At 39.4% G+C, this 26,902-nt stretch overlaps 1 protein-coding gene across 1 annotated transcript in view; it reads right to left on the reverse strand.

The window, feature by feature from the left end:
* LOC127411381 (ankyrin-3-like) overlaps nt 1-26,902 on the reverse strand; it is a 155,598-nt gene that overhangs the window by 40,165 nt on the left and 88,531 nt on the right. Inside the window, 18 exon segments of the mRNA XM_051646906.1 lie at nt 4,638-4,728; nt 9,965-10,088; nt 14,728-14,766; nt 15,540-15,612; nt 16,175-16,270; nt 16,540-16,650; nt 16,755-16,853; nt 17,035-17,133; nt 20,492-20,689; nt 22,262-22,360; nt 22,532-22,729; nt 22,859-22,957; nt 23,244-23,342; nt 23,594-23,692; nt 24,205-24,402; nt 25,387-25,485; nt 26,045-26,143; nt 26,712-26,810. Of these exon segments, the coding sequence (XP_051502866.1) occupies nt 4,638-4,728; nt 9,965-10,088; nt 14,728-14,766; nt 15,540-15,612; nt 16,175-16,270; nt 16,540-16,650; nt 16,755-16,853; nt 17,035-17,133; nt 20,492-20,689; nt 22,262-22,360; nt 22,532-22,729; nt 22,859-22,957; nt 23,244-23,342; nt 23,594-23,692; nt 24,205-24,402; nt 25,387-25,485; nt 26,045-26,143; nt 26,712-26,810 (2,019 nt within the window).

The raw sequence follows: 26,902 nt of genomic DNA on the forward strand, positions 1-26,902 counted from the left end.
TACAGCATGTATTCTGTAATCTGTAGTGGAATACATTTCAAAAGTAACCCTCCCAACCCTGTAAATAAATGCACGCAACAGCCTGTGTGGTTGGTAAATTCAAAACTTACATCAGTCTTATATTGGCTATGGATGACACAAGATTGACTCTGGAGAAAGTAACTGCTCTATTACCCTCAACTTACTTTTTATAAGGATTAATTAACAAAGGAAAAAGTGTGGGATTTACCTCAGCTGTTGTTTCAGATGGTAAGTTCACAAATATTTTTGGAAGTGCATCCTCTTTGTGAGGAAAGTGCTCAACAGTTAAAGTTATTGCTGTTGGGGGGCCTGGGTAGCTCAGCGAGTATTGATGCTGACTACCACCCCTGGAGTCATGAGTTCGAATCCAGGGTGTGCTGAGTGACTCCAGACAGGTCTCCTAAGCAACCAAATTGGCCCGGTTGCTAGGGATGGTAGAGTCACATGGGGTAACCTCCTCATGGTCGCGATTAGTGGTTCTCGCTCTCAATGGGGTGCGTGGTAAATTGTGCGTGGATCACGGAGGGTAGCATGAGCCTCCACATGCGCAGTCTCCATGGTGTCATGCACAACGAGCCACGTGATAAGATGCGCATGGACTGACTGTCTAAGAAGTGGAGGCAACTGAGACTTGTCCTCCGCCACCCAAATTGAGTTGAGTAATTGCACCACCATGAGGACCTACTAAGTAGTGGGCATTTTATAAAAAAAAACTAATCGTAATAAGTTATGTGATAATAGGTTGTTTGAGCAAAGAGATATCTCTATTCAACTGTTGTGCATAATTACTTATTTCTGACTTTATTTTTAAGCTATATTATGAAGTGTGATCGAGCCAAACTGAGCGAGTGATCAACCGTCCTCTGTTGTGCAAAACAACATTCAGGCTCATCGTCCTCCCCCTCCCTATTCCACTAAATGATTATGTTTAAAACTGAGCGTAGCTTATTGTGTTGGCTGTCACTATGTGAAAGAATTCTACAAGACTACATGAGATTACACCAGAATCATGTAAATAAGAATCAAGTTTGTAATACTTATCAATAGCTCACTCCTGATGTGAAAACTTTATTTTCTGTATAGAGTGCAGCAGTTTCTGCAGCAGAAATGCTGCCGGAGTAAAAGCACAAGCACTGTTTGCTGCGAAAGTTTTCGTGACACCCTGCTTTGGCTTGGCTCACGTACTGCTTCTGCATGCTATGTAAAACAGATGTTAGAATGTTCCCATGATGTCAAAACGGCTGGCTATGTAGGCAGCTCACTAGGTTTTGAAACACTCTCTCAAAATTAAGTATTATAGTACTGCTCAGTGATTTAATTAACAGTGAGTTATGCATGCATGCTGCATCAATGTATGTGGTAAGGTGTAATAAGTTGCATGCAATTGCATCTGTGCATATTTGATAGTTTTTATTGTTTTGGTTTAGTGCATGTCTGTGCTTGTATTGTGTTGATATTGTGTGCTTACTGTGAATATGTTTGTGCTGATGAGTGTCATTTATACTACATGAAGCTGTGTCTGTTTGCTTTCTCTGTCCATGAACAAGGAACACTGCACTGTACTTTAATCTGGACAACAATACTGACCTCAGAATAGTATTATCTGATGGGTGTAAGACTTGATATACTGGGTCTGTTCCAAAACTTAGTGAGCTCCCTTGCTGTCTCCTGTCTATACAGGCAGCTGTCTTCTATGGTAGCATCCTTACTGAAATTATGCCTCATAAGAGAGCAATTTGGAACTCTCTACATAGGCGGCAGCTCCATGCATCTTTCAAATAGCGCTTCTCACATGTATTATTTATTGATACTTTTCAGTAATGAATGGATTATAAGTATATTTATAATCTTAATTTCTCTCGCTTCATCTGCCACTTAAATACATTTTTAAATCGAGCTCATCAGCAGCCTTTGCATCGGAAGCACGTCGATGATGTCTTTAAACGCTGCCTCTGGAGGACACTCACTAGGTTTTGGAACAGTCCCACTACATAAATCCAGCAGTTCAGTGGGCATTACATAGAAGCTATGACTTTTTAACTATGCGTTCTTTAAGAATTTAGCTTAGTTTCTGCTGTCTGGTATGAATATTTGCTCCTAAAAATGGCAAGAGGAACAGAATTCAGAACAGGAAAACACATAAAAAATACTGACAGAACATTTGCCAGACTGTTGTGTGTGTGAGTGTGGGAAAGTCTGACTCTCCATCACTCATAAGTTCATTTAAATGCAAATTTGGGAATGAGAATGCGAAACTGGACAGATCAGTGTGTGTGTCTGTTTGCATGTGGGGTCTAAGCTTTCGCAAATCCCATGAGATCTAACCAAAATATTCTGGGATATTTTTGCTGTGTTCTAGAAAGTCCTTGGTGGACTTTGTGCAACTGTAGGAGGAATGCCAAACAATGGGGTCTGTTCCAAAATCTAGTGAGCTGCCTCGGGAGGCAGCATTTTAAGGCATCATAGGCGCGCCCCTGACAGGAAGGCAGTTCCAAAAGGTGGGTACCTTAATTTCACTGCATCCTAAGGTATCTTGTTTTGGCCAAATTCTAAGAAAGCATTGTACAAATTCTTTCTCAGGTAGGCAACCCCTGAATGCATTGTGATGAGCTTGGTGGAAAAATAAATCCAAGATGGTGGATGAAGCAAGATAAATTTTTATTATAAATATACTTATAATCCATTCAATACTGAAATGTATCGATAAAAAAAATAGTTCACTTTGCTCCGCTCTTCTCTCATTACCTGTTTTGAAATCAGTTGTGAGTCGAGTTTACTGTGCGCTGCATGTGAGGAATGCTATTTGAATGATGCATGGAGTTGCTGCCTATGTATTCAAATCGGCCTTTTATGAGGCTTTATCCATAGATGGCAGCTGTCTGTGTAGGCAGGAGGCTGCTCACTAGGTTTTGTAACAGACCCAATGAATAATATTCATAAATCTATTATATTAAATATAGGCTTAGAGTTAGCAAACATTCTGATTGTAAATTGTATAAGGTTGTCAAAAACCAAAAATGTCAAGTTCTATACCAGCTTCCATTATTTTCACGATTTTACATCTAGTTTCATCATGGTGATCAGTAGGGCTGTGAAAAAAAATCTATTCTGTTACAAACTGCGATTCTTGAGCCAAACGATTTTAAAATCGCCTCCCTGATGAAAAATAGATTTTTTATTTAATAAAAAAAAATACATGTTTATCTTAATGCTACGATGATTACTAGATAAATATAGTAAGCTATATTTGTGCAGAGTTCCACATTAACAAGGTTTTCTCTCTGAGACATTTTGTCTCTTTAATTCTTTACATTTAGTCCTTTAATGCACCGCTGCTACAGCCATCAAGCATCGTTTGTTCACTGTCGGTCAAAATCCTCTGCTGTGATCAATGTTCCTGTTTTTATGCATAATCCAAAAGTTTATTTGAGATGTTGTGGAGAGTATTTGTGAGTAGTCATTCAGCAGATTCTGTCTGACACTGCTTTAAGAGTTTCACTGTAAAAAGGCTTATCAAATTGTTGGATGCTGTGAACTACATGTCGCGCCCCCACAATATTTATAATCTAACAGCCAGGGTATTCAGGCAGTGGCAGGTAATTTCACACATTTACCTGCCACTGTCGACAAGTAATGCCAGTAGACTCAAAGACGCATGCTTGAAGAAACACACCTGAATATACAGACTAAAGAAATCCCGGCGATGCGCGTGTCTGATTTGCTGTTTTGTTCAGAAGTTCATTTACGCTTTGGCGCCAATGTGCACAGCGCTATCGTGTCTCGCAGAACATGCGCAAATGGTGAGTTCTCACTTTTTTCTCTGTCAGTCATCTGGGAGCAGTTTGTAAGAATATTGTTGTCTATGAGAACAAAATAACATGCAACGACATTAGCACTACAGGTGAATTATTATGTGTGGCATAGTTCAGTACAGTCCCAGCAATGGTTCTTGAACAAGTTTACTCTTTAGCCTCCACTTGTATGTTGCAAAGTTATCATAATGATAATAGTAGCCTATGGTAATTAATGTTAGATTTTATATTCTAAAATAACAAAATTAGTTTGATAAGTTAAAATGATATATAGTATATAGGCCGATTTATTTGTTAAGTACAAATGGACATAATGCAGCCTTATACATGGGTTCCTTTGCACTAACTAGTCACCTAGCTCAGACAACGCAGTGACTGGTCCATTGGTAGTTTTAAATTGATAGTTTTGCACATCCTTACCTTTTACCTGCAAATTATATATTACAGAGTAAAAACAATTGTCATTTCAGACACAACTGTTCTTCAATAGACATTTCTTTCTGAAAAAAAGGACTTAATTTAAGTTTTTATATCAAAACATCAAATCACAATCTTGCAATACATATCCAATCGGCTAGGAAACATTGTTGTAATATCGAATCGGGAGGTCTGTGGCAATTCCCAGCCCTAGTGATCAGTCAGTGTTGTGGCAGATCAGGTTTGATATCCTGCCCTGCACACAGCTGTAATGTGTGTGTTTGTGTGTGCACTGGAGGAGAGATGTTTACTGCTATCAGAAGGTATGATAGAGTACAACAGTACTGAACACCAGTGAGAGAAAAACCAAAGAGAGGGGATTCTTACCGTGTCTTTGGTGGGTGGTGCCAGCATCTCTTCAATCACCATGCTGTCCCGAGCAAATGAACTTCTGTTCAGAGTGTTGGACCTGTCTGAGCTGAAGGAGCGCAGACTGGAGTGTGTAAGAGGTTCACACATGTGCACACACACACACACACACACAAAAGCAGATACACACAGACACAAAGCGAAAGACACGTACAGGGACACACGGACATAAACACAAAACAACAAAAACAAAAGTTACAACATGCAACATCCAGGGAATCAAACCCCTCTGAGGAGAAGAAGGGACATTTTATGGACAAAAGGATGATGGAAGAGGTCAGAGGAGATGAATTAAACATGTAAAGACAACATCTGCAATATCTGTAATGCCCAGCACATAAAAAAAAGATTTTTGCAAACTTTTTCGTTGCAACAATTCTAGGGTACTGTGGGTGATTTCCAGGGTGTGCTATCCATTTTTTTTAATTCCACTAATTACAACAAAACTCCAAACTGTAGGCCCATATTTAACTTCGCATTGTTATATGAAAAGCCTGTCAGAAACTGCAGTGCCTGATTTAAGTCTCATGAGCCTTAAGTACAACATAACATGTTAACAGTTCTTGGTTCATTTTGAGCTGGACAGTCATTTGTTCGTGAACCCTACTACACTTATCGCGCTGTAGTTTCTAAAGAACCGGCTCATTAGAGTCATTCATTCAGAGATTGAACTATGCTAATCACGTTGCGTTTTGTGCAGTAGATTCAAAAGAACCGGCTCATAAGTGTCATTTGTGCATGAACTGCATTACACTGGTCACGCTGTCAATTCAAAAGAACTGGGTCGAATGACACTGGTCATGTGTAGTCAGAGTGTAGTGTGTTTAGATTCAGAGAGAGAGCACTGCTACTTAATAGTGCAAGAAACAAAACAGATTTTAGTACAGTGTTTTGTCCGCGTCAGTGGAGAAAAATTCAAGAACCATTAACTGAACCAAATATCATGAAAATCATGCGGTTTCTGTATTTAAAAAAAAAAATTAAACCGGCTCTGGATTTTTCGCCCCTCATCCGATCAGGACAAGTTACTTGTTGAAGTTTAATACTGTGTTTAGTTTCCGTAGCAAGGCAGCACTCGTAGGTTGGAAGGTTTTAGTGTGCGTTTTGTCCGCATCAGCGGAGAAAATTCAGGATACATTAACAAAACTAAATATCATGAAAATCACACAGTTTCAGTATTTTTTTAAAAATGGAACTGGTTCTGGATTTTTCACCCCTCTTCCGATCAGTTTAATATTTCAAGTTAAGGGTTTTGGAAACTCCTAAGTATGTGCAATAGTGATGTGAGTATTTTTCAGCTCTGCTCAGGAGTATGAATGTGTGTGAGTGTGTGCACTCTTCTGCAGTGCTCTAAGCAGTGTCTGGATCTCTGCAGGACAGCAGTCCTGAGTTGGTTGCACGGTGTGTATGAGAGATTGAAAATTCTGCAGCACTCAGCTGGATTTAAAGGTAATGCACTGAACAGCACACAGGCCACACAGCAGAACGGTACATGACTATGTGTTTCAGCCGAATGGTTTAACAACTTTTCGTCTTCCCTCCCCTCTCTTTCTCTTCCAGCTTAGCTTCATTTATCATGATCTGCATGATGTTTATGGTTCTATATCATTACAGCAGCCAACTCAGCCTTCACTGCAGTACATTCTCAGTCTCTCTCTTCCATCCTCTGCATTGCCTTATCTTACTCTTTTCCTTTCCTACTTCTTCATTCTCATTTGGTGCTATAAATTCCATCCCTCTCTCTTTTAAATTATCTCACCCTGAACAGAGACAGCATTGCATAAGAAGGCTGTTCAGAGCTGAAACTAACCACTATAAAATCATCATGGTATGTGTGTGTGTGTGTGTGTGTGTGTGTGTGTGTGTGTGTGTGTGTGTGTGTGTACAGGTTTTACTATCCTTGTGGGATAGTAAAACCTGAGATCACCTACGTTGTGAGGACCAGCCAGTGGTCCCCACAAGGGAAATGGCATATTAAATTATGTTTTTTTGAAAATTTAAAAATGCAAAAAGGTTTCTGTGAGGGTTAGGTTTAGGGGTAGGGTTAGGGGATAGAATCTATGAGTATAAAAATCATTATGTCTATGGAGGGTCCTCATAAGGATAGCTAAACCAACATGTGTTTTGTGTGTGTGTGTGTGTGTGTGTGTGTGTGTGTGTTTGCATACATGTGAAACAGAGTAAAATATCCTGAGAGGAATATCAGTCCTTCCTAATAAGCTATAAGCCATATTCTTATCATATGCTTTATTCCTTACATTCTGTGGTCAAGCCATGTGAATTTGTGTATGAGAGCACAATGTGGATATTTGTCTTGAGATATTTGTCTGTATCCATTCTCCATTTTACAATAAAATTGATCTGTGATCGATGTTGATAGTAATGCATTGGTTGAGAGACCAATTAAAAGTGCTGTCAGACATTTGACTGAGTAATTGGCTTCATTTGCTGACTGATCAGCTTAAAGCTGTTGTCCTTGGATGTTACATAGAGCATCACACAATGGAGATGGCAACAAAACACAACATATATAAACACAACCCATGCCACATTGAACAAAAACTCATTAAGCAACCAGAACATAATAGTAAACAACACTAATCATTAATATTTCAGACATCATTAACATCCAAAACCACAATCCTTCACAACACACATCTACTGCCCACTTTTCTTTTTGTTAAAGCACTCTTCACATCTTTAGCAAGATATATTTTGTCTGATGGCTTTATGTGACTGATGAACATGTGAACATGTTCGGCTTCGGAGCTGGATAGAACAAACCAAACCTCAACACGAGAAGTTACAGGTTTGAGAGACAAGAACTCCAGTTGAGATGATCGGGTAAAGTTTTAGATTTGTTCTATCTGGCAGAGGAGCTCAGGCCTCAGTGTTTATGAACAGATGAGACTCCACAGAAACGCACTGCACCAGATGACACAGTGGAGAGAGGAATGATGGGAGTTGTAGTAAGCATGGAAAGGGGCAGCCACAGAAACAACTGCTATGGAGAGAGGTGAAAGGAACAGAGAGAGAGACAGCAATAGACAGAAAGAAAGAGAGAGAAAGACATCACTCTTACCTTATCCTGGGGCTAGAGAGAGTGTGAGAAGCCAAGAAAGAGAAAAGAGAGTAAAATGTACTGGATGTGGCAGAAGCAGTGAGTTAAGCATGGCACTGAGGCTTTGCCACAGCATGTGTTGTGCTACTAGATAGGACTGTGTTTGTGTATGCTTGAGTGTGATCAGAACAAGCAACTGTAACAGCTCTATTTAAAAGCAAACAATGCCAGACTGATGATGTCGCTAACAAAACAAAAAAGGCAGAAAATATGAAGTTCTGCAGGGCAGAATATCATTATCAACATCATTTTCAATGATATAAAGCAAACCTGAACTCCAACAGTAAAAAACAAACTTCAGTGAACATTTCTAAACAATCAAAAACACATTTTTCAACATGAAAGAGTGCATCTTACCTTGACTAAGCAGCAAGGGCACTGAGTATTTTGCAAATGATGTAATTATACTATCAACATATGAAACTCATTTGAATCAAATTTGACTATTTAATGCCTCTTGTGCAAGCAAACCACACTATCAATTTGCAAACACAGACAACTAGAGCTCAAAGCCTAAAATGAGCTTTAATATACACAGCTGCAATGAAAAAATCTATCCAGTCCATTGTAACGAATAAAAGAAGTTAATAAGGTTAAGTTTGTTGTGGCTGTTGAGGCGACAGCAGGCGATTTGGACTGGAGTTCTTTATCCATCCTTTATACATCAGACCACACCTTTAGACAGTTCACCTGGTGGCACACGCACAGTCTCACGAACTTTCCAGCCTTTGTCACTCAGCGTTCCCTTCCCGGTGATGATCTCATTGTTTTAGTTCAGTCATTCATTTCCTATCCTCGAGCACTATAACCACAGTCATACAAATGCCAGCCAATCAGATCTCACTGTCCCGAATAACAACGGCAAATCAGGATTCATTGTGCCACATAATGCTCATATGGCAAGAGTGTACCTTACCATTCTAGTGTACCATCTCTTCATCCCTCTCTCACCTGCTACACTCATTCATCCATCAGCTTTTTGCAAACATGAACAGATACTGCAAAGCTGACCTCTCAAATAAGGGGACAGGATGTACTTCTACAGCACAAAACACCACAGATATAGGCTAAACACAGTAGATTTAATTAAAAAAAGATAGTCCTTTATAAAATGCAACTTTAGTTCTGTTTCTTTTTCCTATAGCTCAACATACATAAGAAGTCCACATAGCTAAAATAAGCCACAGCAATACTCAGATAAGCTGGTCAGGTTTTATTCCAAACAGTCATACTGTAACAAGGACTATATGGGGAAATAAGTAGTTTCATTTACAATACATTAAGCTTGCAATTAGCCATCCAAGCATATTTAATTAGTACTTTTATTTTGTACTAAAATAAAATAAAACATGCAGTCATTACACATTACCCTTTTTACATTGCATCTTAAGTTGCATCATACCATACATCATCTGCTTTTTTCATAACACATTAAATGTCTATTCATATCTTCAATGCACTCTGAATGTGCATTATACCAATACCTCTGTTTCTAAAACTTGCTACTCTTAAGTCATTTTAACATTTCAGTTGATGTGTTTGATATGTTTAACTTTCCCTGAATATTCCAAATATTTCAGGCAAAAATCAGGTTGTATTTGTAACCAAAACACTTACTATTAAAACTGCTGCAAAAGTTGCCCACTTGTAGAACACGCTATAATTTTACGGGCTAAAGTGGGATTATTGTATGATGCAATCCCTTTTAAAATATTAAACTCTGTAAAATATTAATGGCTGTTTATACTGCACTAAAGGTGCAGATATCCAACAGATGCTTTTCTGTTACTATTTGCATAACAATTTCTCATAATTGTATCCTGTCAATCTAAAGGCATGTTGTAGAAGGGTCATGTTTTATTTGCCCTTAAAGTCGTAGAGTACGCATGTTAATATTAACTCTCCTATTTCTATTAATTCTGTCTATGATGGCCTCTTATTAAAACCAAAAATGTTAGTTTGCTTACTAGCTGCTTGTTTACTAACTTTGAAGGAAAATCGTTTGAGCAGAATTCCTTGTCTAACTCCACATCTAAAACCCAAACACTACAAGCCATCTGCACCTGCCACAATCTTGCAATTTCATAAATATTTGCTAAGCATGGAGAATGTACACAAGGACAAGCAGCTTCGCAGACAAGCAGCAGTACAGGAGCACTATTACCTGGCAGAGCGGGCTCCGATACTGAATCCCATGTAGCCCTCCTGCGGCAGGGAGTCATCGCCCAATTCCTTCAGGTCCTGCGGCCGAAGATACCTTTCAGTCTCGCGGATCATGGCATCCTCACCTGCAGGGATGAGAAAAGCTAAAGGTGAGCAGGTAAGGTGACCTATCAGCAGCTGCGGGAATCAGTTTCCATCCCTTCTTTTAATTAATTAAAACCCAAAGCAACTTACAGCACAACTATAACAGGGACAGTCCCCCAGGAGCAATCAGAGGTTAAGTGTCTTGCTCAAGGGCACAATGGTCATAATTCATGGTTAATCCCTTGTGGGATTCAAATCTTAAACCTTTTAGTTACCCGGCCACTTCTTTATCGCTATGCCACACCACCCCCACTCTTCTCACGTCACGCAAACATCCACTTCGCAGCTTCTGAGAAGGATATAAACAGAACTCTTCTAATAAGAGGAGCCTACAAGCTTAGCATAAACAGCATAACGCGGCAGTCCCATAGACATCCTATAGCGGTACACTGGCGAAGAGACAAGAAGCGTTTTTTTTTTATTTATTTATTTATTTTATGGATGTCTATGGAGGAGATGCTTCGGTACGCTGAATTAACTGAAGAAACAGCTCATCACTTAATGAATTGACCACCTGTCCACCAATCTTCAAAATGTTTTACACTAAACAATCCTTTTGAAATTGAACGATGTGTTGAGTTTTCTATGATAAAATTGCTGTTTTATAAGAGAAGACACAGACAATTTTGCGACAGGTAGGTGTCAGTTTACAGCTCTCCCCATTCATTGGTATGGTATCCACAAATGGTGACTTACTGTCGTAACAGGCTAGTTAACCCTTACACTCTCTCCTATGATGGTACCACTGAGGTTGTTATCTCAGTAATTAAAAGAATCTCTGATACAGCTGCAGGCTGAGCTCCAAAAAGGAGCAGGAGTCCCAAACCATCAGCAAAGTTATACAAACCTCCTAACTTAACCCTTTCCCTAACCCTAATCATTGCTGCCTCCGAATATCCATACTTCCCTTCTATATAGTATGCCAAAAACAGCATGCTAATGGACTAGTATGTCCGAATCCTCAGTATTCATCAAGCAGTAAGTGAGAAATACCCGGATGGCCAACTATTTCCGTTGAGATTCTGAAGTGCGCATGGACTGGACAATTTACAATCCAATAATTCCTCAGGAGCTGAGGCAACGGCTGTGTCTCGTTTGGAAGGCTGTATGCTAGGTAGGACGCGTCCTTTGTAGGCTGCGGTATACCGAGTGTCCTCCTTTAAACAAGTCTCGTTTAAACGAGACGGCCTTCGTAGGACAAACGGAAATGGAAGGTAACATAGTTGCTATGACAGCACTCCACTCTTTAACAAGCGCGAGCGCTTTGAGTGACAAGAAAACAAAGTCCCTTTAGAAGGGAATGTATGAGGTCATAATGATGTAAAGAGAAAAGAAAATAGATTTTACAGGTGTACTTTTAGTCTAATACTTTATTTTAATGATACAGTAATATAATTATACATATTATATACTCTGCACCCATCTACTGATATACTTCAACTTGGGAATTAAAATTACTTGCGTTTGAACATCATATTTAGGGGCAAATTGGCATAATTATTATTATTTTTTTTTTTCAGACTTTTCCGTTGAAGCAAAGCATTGTGGGTTGTGCATCCTCCGAATTCCCGTGAAAGAAGGTCGCATTCGAAGTGCTTTACTAACCCCGCCCCTTCAAGGGTTACTCCACCCTCTTTTGGAAATCCCGCCCCTATTTGTAGATCTCCGGGCTGCTGCTCTCCTACTTGCAGCTTCTATATTATTTATCCATGTCACATAACACGGGTGTTTTTCTGAAGTTCCCCCGTGAATAACAATAGTTTAATTGCCGATATTTCACTGACACATAAAGTAAACAGTAACTGCTGCATCAGGACAGTGCGTCTCCTACAGAGCTCCAGTATGAAAAAAAGTTCCAGTGACAACCATGACACATTAAACTGCATATATATATATATATATATATATATATATATATATATTAGAATTAGAATTAATATGGATCAATGTAAAGAGCTACATTATCATAGATTTACAAATACAACACAAACAAACTGTGTAATTTGATAAAATATTAAACTACAACGGCTCTTTTGTAACGGTTGATCTGCAGAGCGGTCAGGTGCAAAACCGCGCGAAAACAACAAATAAACCGACACTCCTTCCGCGCGACAAAACAATGGATCTGTTTCAAAACGTTAAAATGCTGCCTATATAGGCAGCTCTTAATAATTTGTATTTTGAAACGCGCCAATGATGTCCTCGGTAGGCAACTCACGGTTTAAAGTACAGCCAGCATCTCTCTCATAAAAGCGACTCCTGCTTGTCCTCTCTAACCGTGCTGCAGCCCCTCCCCTCCCGCTACCCTCATTTCACTTACCGGCTCTCTAATACCCTTTTCCACCTCTCTCCGGTCCCGTTTTAACGACTTAATGACAACGTACAATTATAACAACGACTAATAAAGGGTCTTGTCTAAAAATAGAAAACATTATATTGTAAGCCGTTTTCGTATTAAAAGCGCATATTTAGATTAAATATCCGAGCAACGTCCAACCGGTGAACACTGTATGCAGCAACAGAGCCCGTTCACCGACTGTACCAAAACACCGCAGTATTCTGACCCAGCAACACTCACATAACAGCGCTGCCATATCCCACTCCGATAGGATAAATCCTTTAATAACGTATTCCCTCGATTATGTCTGTATCCTCCGAGAAAATGACTCTGGTGGAGACTATTCCGGTTAGTCATGTAAGAGTAGGTCGTCCCGAGCCGACCAGAACTCTCGTGGCACTGGATGTGAGAGATTTACATCCGTGCATTCGCCCAGTATAAGTTAAATCAGAAGGCAGACTGGGTCAAGCGAAGGAGGATCTACCAAAGCTGCACTCTCATGTCAGGGGAGCTCCACTCTACAGCACTGCACACACAGCAGGATGTCCTATGTGTGTGAATTACAAAAGATTTTTGCAGGTCTAGTAGAAAGTGCAGGTCTGTTAGCAGGTGGTAATAAAACACCAAGTACTGTCAACAAAGTTCTCTCAAGAGAATGAAGGGAGACAGTGCAAGCGCTTTTCTATTATGTGTGCGTGTGTGGGGGTGAAAGGTTGTATGATAGAAGTTGTGCACTGGCACAAAGAGCTGCGAAACAGAAAATAATTTTAGTTTTATCAGCTCATAACAACAGTCAGGGTCTCCTTGAAAGAGTTTGATCACTATGAAGCATTCTTGAACTCATTAGGACAAAGTGCTAAAGAACATTACATAACTACAAGGAGGTTCACCTTTCTCTCTTTAGTATATAGCCTACCTCAAGGCACAAACATGCTGTCCTTTTAACCCTGGCTGTATTGGGCACTGTACTCTTAGATGTGTGTGAGGGACAGGTTTTGCCATCAAAAAATATAAAATGTCCCCATAATAAAAGTAAAACCTGAAAACACCTACATTAAGATACAATGATCAAATTATGAAAATAAGGGACTAAATAATGTTTTATTTATATAGAAACAAATGTAAAAAGGTTTCTGTGTACCATTCACCTTTCTACGAGGTAGGGGTTATAGAAAAGTAGGTTAAGTTATAGCATATATTATTAACTTAATATAAAAACAATAGAAGTCAACTGTAAGTCCTCACTATAATATAAAACCAAACATGTGTGAGTTAGGGACAAATCAGAATGGTGATCAGAGGTGCAGTGTGCATTGCAATTGCAGCAGACAGGACTGACATGAGCCCTACCTGTCCAGCTTAATAGGATTACACAGATACAGATACCTTACAGGATGACCAATGGATCTATTATAGGCTTCTACGAACACACGCACACGCATGAACTAATGCACTTTTTACTCAACTCACACCATACTGATCAGACACCAGTTTCATCACAACACTTCGGAATGACTTTGTTCTATTATGTTCCAAGATCAAGTACTCAAGTCTCTCTCTTTCTCTCTCTATCCTCTCAGGTAGAGGGGTGACACCTGTGGGCCAAGTCAGTGTTGCCTGCGGGATTCTGACTGTATCTGCTGACACACCTGGTAACTGTACACCTTCATCCCTCCTCACGGCGATTGTAACCATGGAGAGAGGTGCAGCAAAGGACATTAAAACTCATGAATATTTCAGCCGTTGCACCGGGACACGAGAGAGGGAGTTTGGCATCATACTCAACACGTGGAATGTTTTCTTCTCCTCCTGATGCAGGGCACATCAGCTTCACTGTATCCCTGGCAACCGTATGAGTCACGTTCAGGCTTCTGTGAGCATTTGTTATTGTGTTTCTGTATGTGTCCATGCTTGTACGCAAGAAGAATATTAAGTATGTGTCTGTGCATGTGTATGTACTTAAAGCATTTTTATGTGTTTACATATCAGCAAGGATGTAACCAGACGTTCAAGATAGAAGAACCCATGTTGATTAACCCATATACTTAATATTGGGGGCAACATGCTTGTGTTTGAGAAATAAGTGTGTGTGCGTGTGGTGTTAGAACACACAGGAAATCACAGCGATCGCACTTAAGTGCATGTTTTACAGACTAAAAAACACACAGCAAAACAACACTGCAAAGCCAGGCGAGAGGAACGCATCTAAGCCGAGCGAGTGTGAGCATTAAGCTAGGGGTGATTAAAAAGGGGAGGAAAACCAGAACTGCAGAAGTGTGTACCTTCTTCCCCTTCAGCCTGGGCTTCATGATCTTTCACAGCTGTCAAACATACAGTTCACAGCAACAAGGTTAAACAACACACACCCCCTAATCACACACGGAGCAATGTGTGGCAGATATCTGAAGGCAGATAGTGTCGGCCCAGTGATCATGGTGCAAGCTGTTAGGGTGACGAAAAGATTCTCTTTTTTTTGGGGGGGGGGGGATTTTTTCCCCTTTTTCTCCCAATTTGGAATGCCCAATTCCCAATGTGCTCTAAGTCCTCGTGGTCGCATAGTGATTCGCCTCAGTCTGGGTGGTGGAGGACAAATCCCAGTTGCCTCCGCGTCTGAGACAGTCAACCCGCGCATCTTATCACGTGGCTTGTTGAGCACGTTGCCACGGAGACATAGCGCGTGTGGAGGCTTCACGCCATCCACCGCGGCAACCACGCTCAATTCACCATGCGCCCCACCGAGAACAAACCACATTATAGCGACCACGAGGAGGTTACCCCATGTGACTCTACCCTCTCGGGCCAATTTGGTTGCTTAGGAGACCTGGCTGGAGTCACTCAGCACGCCCTGGGATTCGAACTAGCGTACAAGCATTCGAACTAGCGAACTAGCGAACTCCAGGGGTGGTAGCCAGCGTATTTTACCACTGAGCTACCCAGGCCCCATGAAAAGATTCTCTTAAAATTCATGATATTTAAACAAACATACTCTGTGTTAATGTGGCCACAGCAATAGAGTAAAAAACTATTTTCAATTCAGAACAGTACAGACCCTAAATTTAGATGTGTGTGTAGATTACCACTAGATCAGTTTTACCTTCATCGTCGGACATGTCTAGGAACTCGTTCATGGTCTCCGGAACATTGATCTTGTGTTTCTCATTTACAGGCTGGTTAAAAAGGGACAAACAGGTACAATACAATATATAACAAGGTACAAGTTACATATATGTCAAGATACTGATACTTTATTAAGAATATAAACACTGTAAAATGGCAAATTACGTTGATAATATGACATGACAATGACAAATTAAAGTGTAAAAAGGGCATATTGCATGTGATCTGCTCCCTCCAGGGGCAGCAAATAAAATTGCAATTCAAATTGAAGTGTAAAATAATAGAGTGACTGCATGTGACATGCAGATTTTTTTATTAATGTAGCTAACAATCTTTGACTGAAATGAAAATAAATAAAAATTAAATAATGTAAGAATTTAACATATGAACTCACTAATACACTAATACACTCATCCTCAGAACTGATTTGCATGTTTTGGGTGGTTGTTTTTAATTCAACTCAGAATGCAAATGTGGTTTGCATAAAAGACCAATTATCAAATACCAGCTCTGTGCTAATTGTGGTGATTTGGTTGCAGAGATCGAGGATTATGGGGGAAGTGGAAGGTGTAGTCAGGAGGTAGATGTTGAGGTAAGACGTTTATGAATTACCGTGGCAGTGAGGTTCTCATCTGTAACTCCTCTTAGTGTGTCCACTACAGAGATGTATCCCAGTCGCCGAGCGATGGAGAGAGCAGTGTTCCCATTCTGGCACAAACACACAGACAATCAGACACAGATACAGTGTAAATGTGTGTATACGAACAGTGTAGAGGTAGCTTGAATGAGTCATCCTTTATTAAATGTGTTAATATAATGCACAGCATACTACTGTAAATGTGGGTGTTATAAGTGTGACAAATAGAGCTGTGTGGGTTTGTGTGAAAGGTATGAGAGGATATGAGAGTGTTTGCTCACGTATACACTGACCAAGGTTGCTAGCTAGCTGAGCAAAGCAGATTTTTTTTTCAGCATACCTCTGTACTTACCGCTGTGAGCTCATTGGCTGAAGCTCCATATTGAAGCAGCATATTAATGATGTGGGTGTGGCCTTGCTGTGCTGCTTGGTGAAGGGGAGTGTAACCATTCTATACAGAAAGAGAGAGTCAATATACATAAAAAATATATATACTTATACATATTAATACATCTTTTGACATAACACCCACAAATGACCCAGCTAAAGACTTACCTTTGTTTTTGCATTGACTCTGGTCTGATTCTCTAACAGAAAGTTGGCCATCTTCATGTTGCCATAATGACACGCTATGTGCATTGGAGTGTATCCACTCTATTAACAGAAAAAAAAAAGGAAGAAAGCGATCAATATGGAATGAAAAGTAAAGTTGTACCAGAGAGAAGGGAAGAAAGGTTTTATTAAATAAATAAGGCATTCGAGGGAAAATTTGACACTGAAGCTCACATACATACAGCTTCCACATCCTGATTTCTCTGAACCCTTGAACTCTGACCTTAGTTTGGGCTTCAATCTCAGCTCCATGGTTCAACAGAACTTCAGCCACTCCCACCCTATCATCCTGTGCTGCCAGGTGCAGTGGTGTGAGACCATTCTGTGTTCCAAACACATACACTGGGTGAGACAAATTCTAAGAACTAATATGTCTTGATCATGCAAATATACATTAAGCTGATTCCCAGAAACGGCTGGTATTTTGTCGATTTTTGTAATAAATATATGGGCCCGTATATTTAATAATTTAGCATTAATCCAATCATTACTGAGACAATGGGCCCTATTTTAAGAGCACTAGTGCTAAGCGCAGCTCTATACTTTAAGTCATAAGCACAATTGTCAATGGGCATGGCCATGAAATTTTGGTATTTTCATGCAAGCATGCGTTAAGTCAAGGCACAAGTGATTTTGGCGAAATATTGGCAAAGCATTAATGGTCTGGGTCAAGTGCAATTTCATTCAGAGGTTCTTCTCCGGTTATTGTACAGTCTGCATCCTACTATACAGTATAGTCCAATCTCTGTCAAAAACCAGCGATATAAACAAAGACAGCACATTTATAAGAAGTTGGTAGTGTAAAGGGACTGTATGCAATGAACAAGAAGAATAGAAATATTTCTATGACAGTGACACGCTCCTTTTAGAAGCATGTGATTCTCATCAGGTACATTCAGTTAAATTACAAAGAATGTAAATATTACTAATATCAACTGACACACAAATCATAGCTAGTATTAACAGTGATTGTATCGGCACTCACTTCACTTCTACCAGTCTATTTTGATTTTGAAAAATGTAATTCATTTATTGAAACATGAAAAAATTAAAACAAAAATATTTCTAAATTCAAAATTACACTTCAAACGAAACTAAAATATAATCAAAATAACAAAGTGGTCGAAAATATCATACCAAATCCAAACATTTTATTCACTCCAACTTCTTTCACCGGCACCTTTTGCAGTGACTTAAAAATCACTCTGCGACAACAGGTGGAAAAATACCAGTACAAATTACATCATAAATACAATTATAAATATAAACATAATAATATTAATTGAAAAATAAACCATGACCTATAGATAGATAAACACAAATCTCATACATTTTTGTTTCATAAAACGGTGATCGTCAGAGACATAATTTGATGTTCCACAATATTTTCAGAGTTTGGACATGAACTTTATTACCACCTACTGGTGGAATCTCCAAACTGCAAATGCAGGAACTGAGTTCAGACTTTGTGCTGAAAACAGACATGCTTTTAACCCTCAGGGGTCGACAGACGCGCCGGCACGTCCTGCTGTATTTTTCCTCATAACAGCGGAAACAACTTAAAATACTCCGTCATTTTTGGGCATACAGATAAGTGTAAGACATCATTAGAGACTGTAAAGGGTCTACTTTTATTTGTGTACACTCACAATAACAACAAAACCTTGTGCTTTTGTAAAATAAAGAAAATAAACAGGGTGCACTTTCAGCCGTCTCTGTCTCCGCGAGCATCTTTCTGAAACATGTCACAAAAATGAACTGAAACTCCGCAAATACTTATCAGACAAACATGAAATATATGTCTAAAGAAAGCTTAAAATGTCTACTTTTAAATTTCAAATTTAAAACAAATATTCTCCTGCAATGTAATCTGTATGAAACAAAGTGATTTACAGTTTCTCCTGGCTCAGCTAATTATCGTTATGTGATCACACCCACCAGCAGAGTGCGCTATTCATACAGTAATGTGCTGAGGTGATCAATGCAAATGGTAAACGCTCCCAACAGTGCCTTAAAAAGCATCAAGTTCATCATCAGATTCATTCACTTTCCTGTGCGTTTGGAAGATGGCACACTACACAGGTGAGGAAACTCCTGGATAGTGATGAAGAGTTCACATTTTCCTCAGAAGAAGAGCAGGACTCCGACGAAGAGCGACTTGATCCAGCCGAGGATACAATTTTGGATGTGTAAGTATTTACTTACATTAGTTGACATGCTATTTTATATAAACATGTACATATTTTACTAGTTGGATTATTTCCAGACTTGTCAGCCAGGATTCAGAGTATTGAAATTTGAAATATGTCCTAATAGGCAAGTTTTAGTTACATTTAAATGTTGTTTTGGCTAAAGCAGGTATTTAAATTGTATGCTGTATGATATAAATATGATATGTAATATGATATAAAAATAATATGAAGGTTTCGATTAGATTTTAACTAGTGTTTATGCTGCCTCATTATCATCAACAAAGCTTGTCCTTGCAAATATCTGTTCGGGTGTAAATGTGTAAAATGTGCTGTAAATATGCCCATATTAGAAAATCAGCATATTAGAATGATTTCTGAAGGATCATGTGACACTGAAGACTGCAGTAATGATGCTGAAAATTCAGCTTTGATCACAGGAATAAATTGCATTTTACAATATATTCAAATAGAAAACAGTTATTTTAAATTGTAAAAATATTTCACAATTTCACTGTTTTTGCTGTATTTTGGATCAAATAAATGCAGCCTTGGTGAGCAGAAGAGACTTCTTTTAAAAACATTAAAAAATCTTACAGATCTAAAACTTTTAAATGGTAGTGTAGGTCTAAAATTTTTAAGTCTTTATGTAAAGAAAATGTATAGTCAGATTACTTCTTTTAACTTAAACTTGATTTTGCTACAAACATTAAGTCTCCTCACATTCATTCTCTCTCAGGGGAGGGGTTTTGTCTCCTCAGGTGTGAATCACATCAATATTCATGATCTTCCACACCTCCTCGCATATGGCCTTTCTAACAGTAAAAGTGTTTTACAAAAGTTAAATGACTATATTGTTTTGTATGAATGATTGATCAGGATGGTTTGTAGCAAAAACTCTAGGCTACAATATCCAGTTCTCAAAAGTCTTGTGAACAAATGTTTAGTATGTGTTATATGGCCTTATTTGAGTGACTTACATTTTTTTTTTTTCAAAAACCACGCATAAACGTTATTTTCTCAAAAATACAAACATGTACATACATGTTGCTCACATATTATTGTAGCCCAGTTTGTACTGAATACAGTGTTATCAGACTTTAGCCATTAATATGTTTTTAAGCAACTGAAAAAAGCACAAAGGTCAAGGCATGTCAAAACTTCTCCAGGGCACTAAACACCCTCAGACCCCAGAGGGTTAAATGGTCTCAGCGGAATGACCTGTTTTTCAGGAAAATAGCAAATTGCGCTTTGCGCCACTTCTTTAACAAAATACACCCACAGAAAGTGCAAACACTCCCACCCATGTCCACTTGCGTTTTGCTCTGGCACAAAAATTGCACTTAGAATTAGCATGCTCACGAAAATTGGATAAGCTGTAGCGCACAATCATTGCGCACAGCGCTGCGCTTTTACGCACTCATGAAAATAGAGCCCATTCCATTTTCCATGCCCTGTGCAATAAGTTTGTTTATGTATATGTATGTTTACCTTATTGCCCATATTAACATTAGCGTGTTTGCTAAGCAGTAGAGACACTAGGTCTACACTGCCCTCCTGTGCGGCGAGATGCAAAGGGCTGATGCCCTGACGGGTCACTGTGTTACACTCTGCCCCATATTCCAGCAACATCGTCCCAATCTCCAACTGATTCTTCTTAGCCGCAATGTGGAGTGGAGTATAACCATTCTTCAGAGAATTAGAAAGAGAGAGATGCAAAGATTCAGCATTTGATACATACCTAGAACCTTATTTGTATCTTTCCAGTATTTTGGTCTTAACACAAGTTCCATAACTTTCAGCTATTTTATTTTTTATTCCCAATTATTCTCAAGGGCCAAAATATTCAAATAAGCATTAAAACAAAATGTATATATTAAAAAAGAAATAAACTCCAAAAAAAAAAGAGAATTTCTGGTAGTGGTGAGGACAATCCTATGCCTCCTACCAATACATTTGGTACTCAAAATCATGAATATGATTGATTATTCTGTTTTTGTGCAAATAATATGCTCATTTAAAAAGAAACACTAAAACAGCTCATGTAAGAGAATGTTCCTGAGGAGGGGAAAGATTATGCGTGGCCCAGGAAGATCTCTGGGAAAATGAGGCATTGTTAACAGAAGCCACAGTATTGAGATGCTCTGTTAGCTCAGTATGAACGATATGGAGAACTTATGTGAGCTACATCTGATGATGTTTAATCTAACGAACCATCTCAATGGGTCATTGCGTGTGTGTACCTTAGCCGCAGAATGAGGAGATGCTTCCTGGTGCAGCAGTAACAGAGCCACTCTCTGATTATCAAAGTGAGCAGCCACATGCAGCGGTGTTAAACCACTCTACCACACACACACACACACACACACACACACACAAACACACATGCAGACCCCAGCACGACCACACACACAAAAACCCACGTGAGCATGCACACACACAGTCACACAGACATAAGATGCAACCATGTAAGCAAATACAGTACATCGGTGTGCACACGGAGGTGTACACACACACAAAAACACAGACACACAGTGTTAAGTTAGGGAAGAGAACCCAGCAAACTATTTTAAGCTAGCAGCAATGAACACAAACACAACATGAAGTGCCAAATGATTGGAGAACACCACACATACAGGAGGAGTGTACCCAAGAAGTCCTTTCCTTGCCACAGTTTAAGCTCCAGGGTTGTTCAATTATTTTGTCTCATGAGCTGTTATTATTGTTTTAGATTCTTGATCTTTATTACTTACGAAAGCTTAACTATTAAAATCTTTTCAATGCAAGAATATTGAGAAAAGGAATCACATTGGGGGTAGGGTTACACTGATGAACAGGTAGAAGGTAGAGCCAAGCGCACACTACACGACTTTAGTGCATCTCCTTTGATGTTGAGTCGCCAACTAGTAGGCGACTGATCTGCGACTAGAAGTCTCAGATCGCATTCGTGTAGTGTTCGCACACCTGCCACTCGTCCGGACTGGTCACAGACACTACGATGAATTTCAAGTGTATTTGAAATCTGTTCTGACGCGACCTAAAAAAATGACTATGCATCTTTAAGTGTGCACAGTGCATTGATACCAAGTCATGTAGAGTGCGCTTGGCTTAATTAAGCTGTGTTATATGGAAAGGGACTCAATTTAAATGTGACACCGCTATGCAAATGTGACTGGCCATGCATAAATGTGTGTTTGTAACCATGTGCTTGTGCTTCTTGTTGTGCGTGAGAGTGTGTAATATATGCATATGTTGACCAACCTTGCCTGCAGCATCTGGTGCAGCTTTCTTCTGTAGTAGAAGATTGGCCACTTCCAACTGCCCGTACTTAGCGGCCACATGCAGGGGAGTGAACCCTTTCTGTGAGTATATATGTGGGGAAGAAAGAGAGAGAGAACCAAAACAGAATGTAAAAATATAGAAGTTCTACACAGGAGTTTCATCTGCTTTTCATTCTAAGGAGCTAAAGACGCTACAACAAGTAAGTTATAAAAACACTTGTAGAACAAATAGTGCAATACACATATATACCTTGGATGCTGCAGAAAGGGAAGCTCCCTGCTCTAACAGGAGAGCAGCTATTTCCCGATGACCCTCACGGGCGGCTAGGTGAAGAGGGGTGTAACCGGAGGTGGTGGCAACGCTGGGTAATGCCCCTTTCTGCAGCAACTGCTGCACAATCTCCAACTTTCCCAGACGACTAGCTATATGTAGGGCCGTTTGGTCATCCTGAAGACCATCGTAGTGGACATGGAGAGGGAATAAGAGACAGGTGAAGACACTTCCAATCATGCGTGTATTGGGAACGGATGTGGAAACTGGTGTATTCAAATTTGAAGTTCTGTATGCTTGTCTCACCTTGGCTTTGATGTCCACTTTAGCACCATTCTGAAGCAGATATCCGACAACATCAGCCTGGCCCGCCCTTGCTGCCATGTGCAACGCCGTTTCACCTCTCTAAAACACACAAACGCATTCGAACAAATTGCTTTATACATAAACTACCAGACAAGATGAGCTTTTGCTATATTGCTGGTGAATTTTTACTCCAAATTCCAGCTTATAATAATTATTTACATTTACAGCACCATGCACTAACAATTGGGCTACAGTTGTTATACTTCTTGTTGCAAAGTCTGCCAAATTATAGAACAGTATAGCATGATGTTATAATGTGTAATGCAAAATGCATGCACATGAACATAGACTGTATTTCTTTGAGTGACAGAAAGAGGAAACATACCACGTTGGTAGTGTTGGGTGAGGCTCCATGATGCGTGAGCTGTTTTACTATGTTCTCATGACCCATAAATGCAGCAACATGGATGGGTGTCAACCCCGACTACAAATAACAAAAAAATAAATAATAAAAATAACCAAACAAAAAACTGATTTTACTTTTACAGTATATTCCAAAAACAAATGCACTAAATATTCTGCAGACTATTAGCAAGCCTAATGTCTCATACATTCAGTCTTATTCATACAATCTTTAAGTGTTGTTATGGTAATTTAAAAGTTATCTCTGTACTTTCGGTATCCTTTACTTTCTGTAACTTATCTATAACATTAATATCTTTCTGTTTCTTGTACCTCGGTGACTGCCTGTAGTGAAGCCCCATGTTTCAGCAGCAGTTCCATCACCTTCACTCGATTCTTCTTACAGGCAATATGAAGAGGAGTGAAACCATTCTGTAAACAGACACAAATGATCTGGTTGACTGAGATATCACCACACCCACTTTTACCAGAAGTGGGGAACCACAAAACCCCGTTTTTTTCTCTGGTCCACTGAATTACATGAACAGTATGCATACTGAACAGTGCATACTTGTTCTTATTTCCTAACTTTAACTTTATTTCAAATTGTTTCTCTAGTTTTTAAGTTCTTTTTTAAACTCTGAGCATTTAAGTGACACACTCACTCTCAGATTTACTACGGCAAAAAGCACAGCGATGTGTCACCTTCCTACCACCACTGTGTTTTTGTAAAGGAAAAGATTAACATTCATACAGCTGCATCTGCTAACAAAGGAAAAAGAACCCAGTTGTACCCCACCCCAACAAAGAAACCCAAAGAGCGAAAAAGGGAGAGACAGAGAGATGGAGACAGAGGCCAGACAGATTATGACAAATAAAAAGAAAACGACCAAAGTAAATTCAACATCAAATGAATATGGGTCAATTTTTCTTTCTTTTCTCACCAGAGCTTTCGCATTAGGGTTGGCCTTCTTATCCACAATGACTTTGGCCACTTTGTAATGTCCACAGTGAGCAGCCACATGCAGTGCGGTCAGATAATCATTGGTGACATCATCCACAGGGGCATTGTGCTGGAGAAGCAGTTGGACGCAGTTCAGGTGATCCCCTTGGGTCGCCATGTGCAGTGGAGATAGACCATTCTATGACAACCCATATAATAAGGTTTGAATAAAGTACATTTAACAGAAACAATGGTAAAACGTTAAAAGAGCTGTTATGTGAAAAAGAAAACCTGTATGTTCTGAATAAAATTTGCAGGACATGCAAGGAGGGCAATTTTCTAAGAAACTTCCAGGTAAAATGGACCTGGAGTTCTATGCAAGGTGCAATATACAAACTACCAGTCTGTCAAAAAAAATCTCATTTAAGATTTCTCAGCATTATAAATCACTTATTGTGAAGGAATTGGTAAATTTAAAGTAAAGTTCACCCAGAAATTAAAATTCTGTCATCATTCCCCCTCTTATGTTGCTACAAACCTCTATGAATTTCTGTTGAACAAAAAAAGACATGTTGATGCTTCTGTCACCATTCACTTCCATTGCATCATGTTTCCAAACAATGAAAGTGTATGGTGGCTAAAGCTGTCAGCCCCTAACATTCTACCTAACATCTCCTTCTGTGTTCCATAGAAGAAAGAAAGTCATATGGGTTTGGAACAACATGTAGGTGAGTAAACAAGAATTTTCATTTCTGGGTGAACCATCCTTGATATTCCTAAAATGAAAAATGATTTATAAGGGCTTTCAAGTTTGACAGGAAATCATTCCTGCCTCTGCACCTAAAACCACAATCTATGGTGAAATACATGATTCCAGGAGTCAAGAGAAAATTTGATAGCAGTCAAAGAAAAAAAGGCTTGGCTAAATGTTATAGTTGTTGCTGGTGGCGGTTGAGGAGATTCCCCCTATACTATGTAAAGCACTCTGAGTGCCTAGAAAAGTGCTATATAAATGTAAGGAATTATTAATTATTATTAGTTGTTATTATTGGATGTTACAGCCACATGGAGGCAGTCTCATGCACTGAGATCATGGGTAATTCTGTTATCACATATGCACATACCCACACACGTACACAAAGGGGCAAAATAATAAGGGTGGTGAGAGAGACAGAAGTCATACTTTAGTCTTGGAGAGGATGGGGGCTCCCCTGTCCAGTAGCATCTCAACAACCTGCTCGTGTCCACTGCGTGCTCCACAGTGCAGAGGGGTTAAACCGTCCTGCACACACAGAGCGACACAAAATATAAGTCAAATTTAAAAAGCAATCTCTAAGCTCATACTGTTTTATAAACAGCTGATATCGTTGACAAACCTAATGCATTTTATTAAAAAACAGCACCTCCAGCTGCTAAACTGACACTCTCTGCTGATCTGGTTGATATTTCTTGCAAGGGTAAGCCTCTCACTTCAGGCAATATACTGTATTGCATTTTTATAATTCACTGGCTCTAGCCTGATTGTTCCCTATACAATACTCAATTCCTGAGATATATTTTGCTAGATTCCCAGTCACCAAATTATATATCAAGGGAATTCACTAAATGTAAGCAATGTCCCAAGGTGCTGTCTGACATTTCCTTGAGGTGAACATACCACTGAAATTTTTCTAATCTAATCCTTTAGTCTCTGAGAACGAACTGATATGTGATTCTGTGCACAGGTAAAACACTGGTTTTGCACTTAAATGTTTTTATATTAGTGCTAATGCACTGCTATATTAGCATTTATAAATTGTAATTGTGTGTACAGCGTGGATTTGTGGCTGTTTACATGTTACCTTGGTCTTAGCCTCAATCTTTGCTCCTCGGTCCAGCAGCAATTTCACCATGTTTCCATTCCCTCTCTTAGCTGCCACATGCAGCGGAGTGATGTCATTCTGTGCAACACACACACACACACACACGCACGCATGCACACACACACACACACACACACATACACACACACACACACACACACACACACCAAAAGACAGACAAAACAGGACAAGAGAAGTAGTCATTAAAAAGACAATCATGAGTGATCTAGTATTCCAGTATTCCATTATTGTGTATATACAGTATACAGTATATTACCAGACTGAGGCATAATGCTCCACAATTGTGTTGATGAATGGGCTAAATGATCTGCCTTAGGCACCGTGTGCACACACATGCTCACGTGTATGTTTGAGTGTGTGTGTGTGTGTGTGTGTGTGTGTGTGTGTGTGTATAACAGCTAATGCTGTTATAACCCTTTAAACTGTCAGATGTCGAACACAGCCCAAACAAACATATGCATGAACATGCTTTAGCCTGAGGGTCATATCTGAATGCCCCCTCCCATTCCATTTACAATAAATCTGTTGTGCCATCTAGAATAGTGTATATACAGTATAAGTTTTGTCTAGATCAGGAGGACCACAATCTGTTCCTCCTGAACAGCAGATGGAGCTGTGATCTTACCCTTGCCATGAAGTCAACTGCTGCTCCTCTGTTTAATAGTAGTGTGGCGACATTGATGTTTCCATAGTGGGCAGCAATGTGGAGAGGAGTGAAACCACTCTATAAAGAGACAGACAGAAAACAAAATGGTTTAAAAACTCGTCATTACATTCCTTTTAAATCTCTTTGCACTGGAGTCATTTAAGGAGTTG

Source organism: Myxocyprinus asiaticus, chromosome 20 (assembly GCF_019703515.2).
Source record: "Myxocyprinus asiaticus isolate MX2 ecotype Aquarium Trade chromosome 20, UBuf_Myxa_2, whole genome shotgun sequence".
NCBI lineage: Eukaryota > Metazoa > Chordata > Actinopteri > Cypriniformes > Catostomidae > Myxocyprinus > Myxocyprinus asiaticus.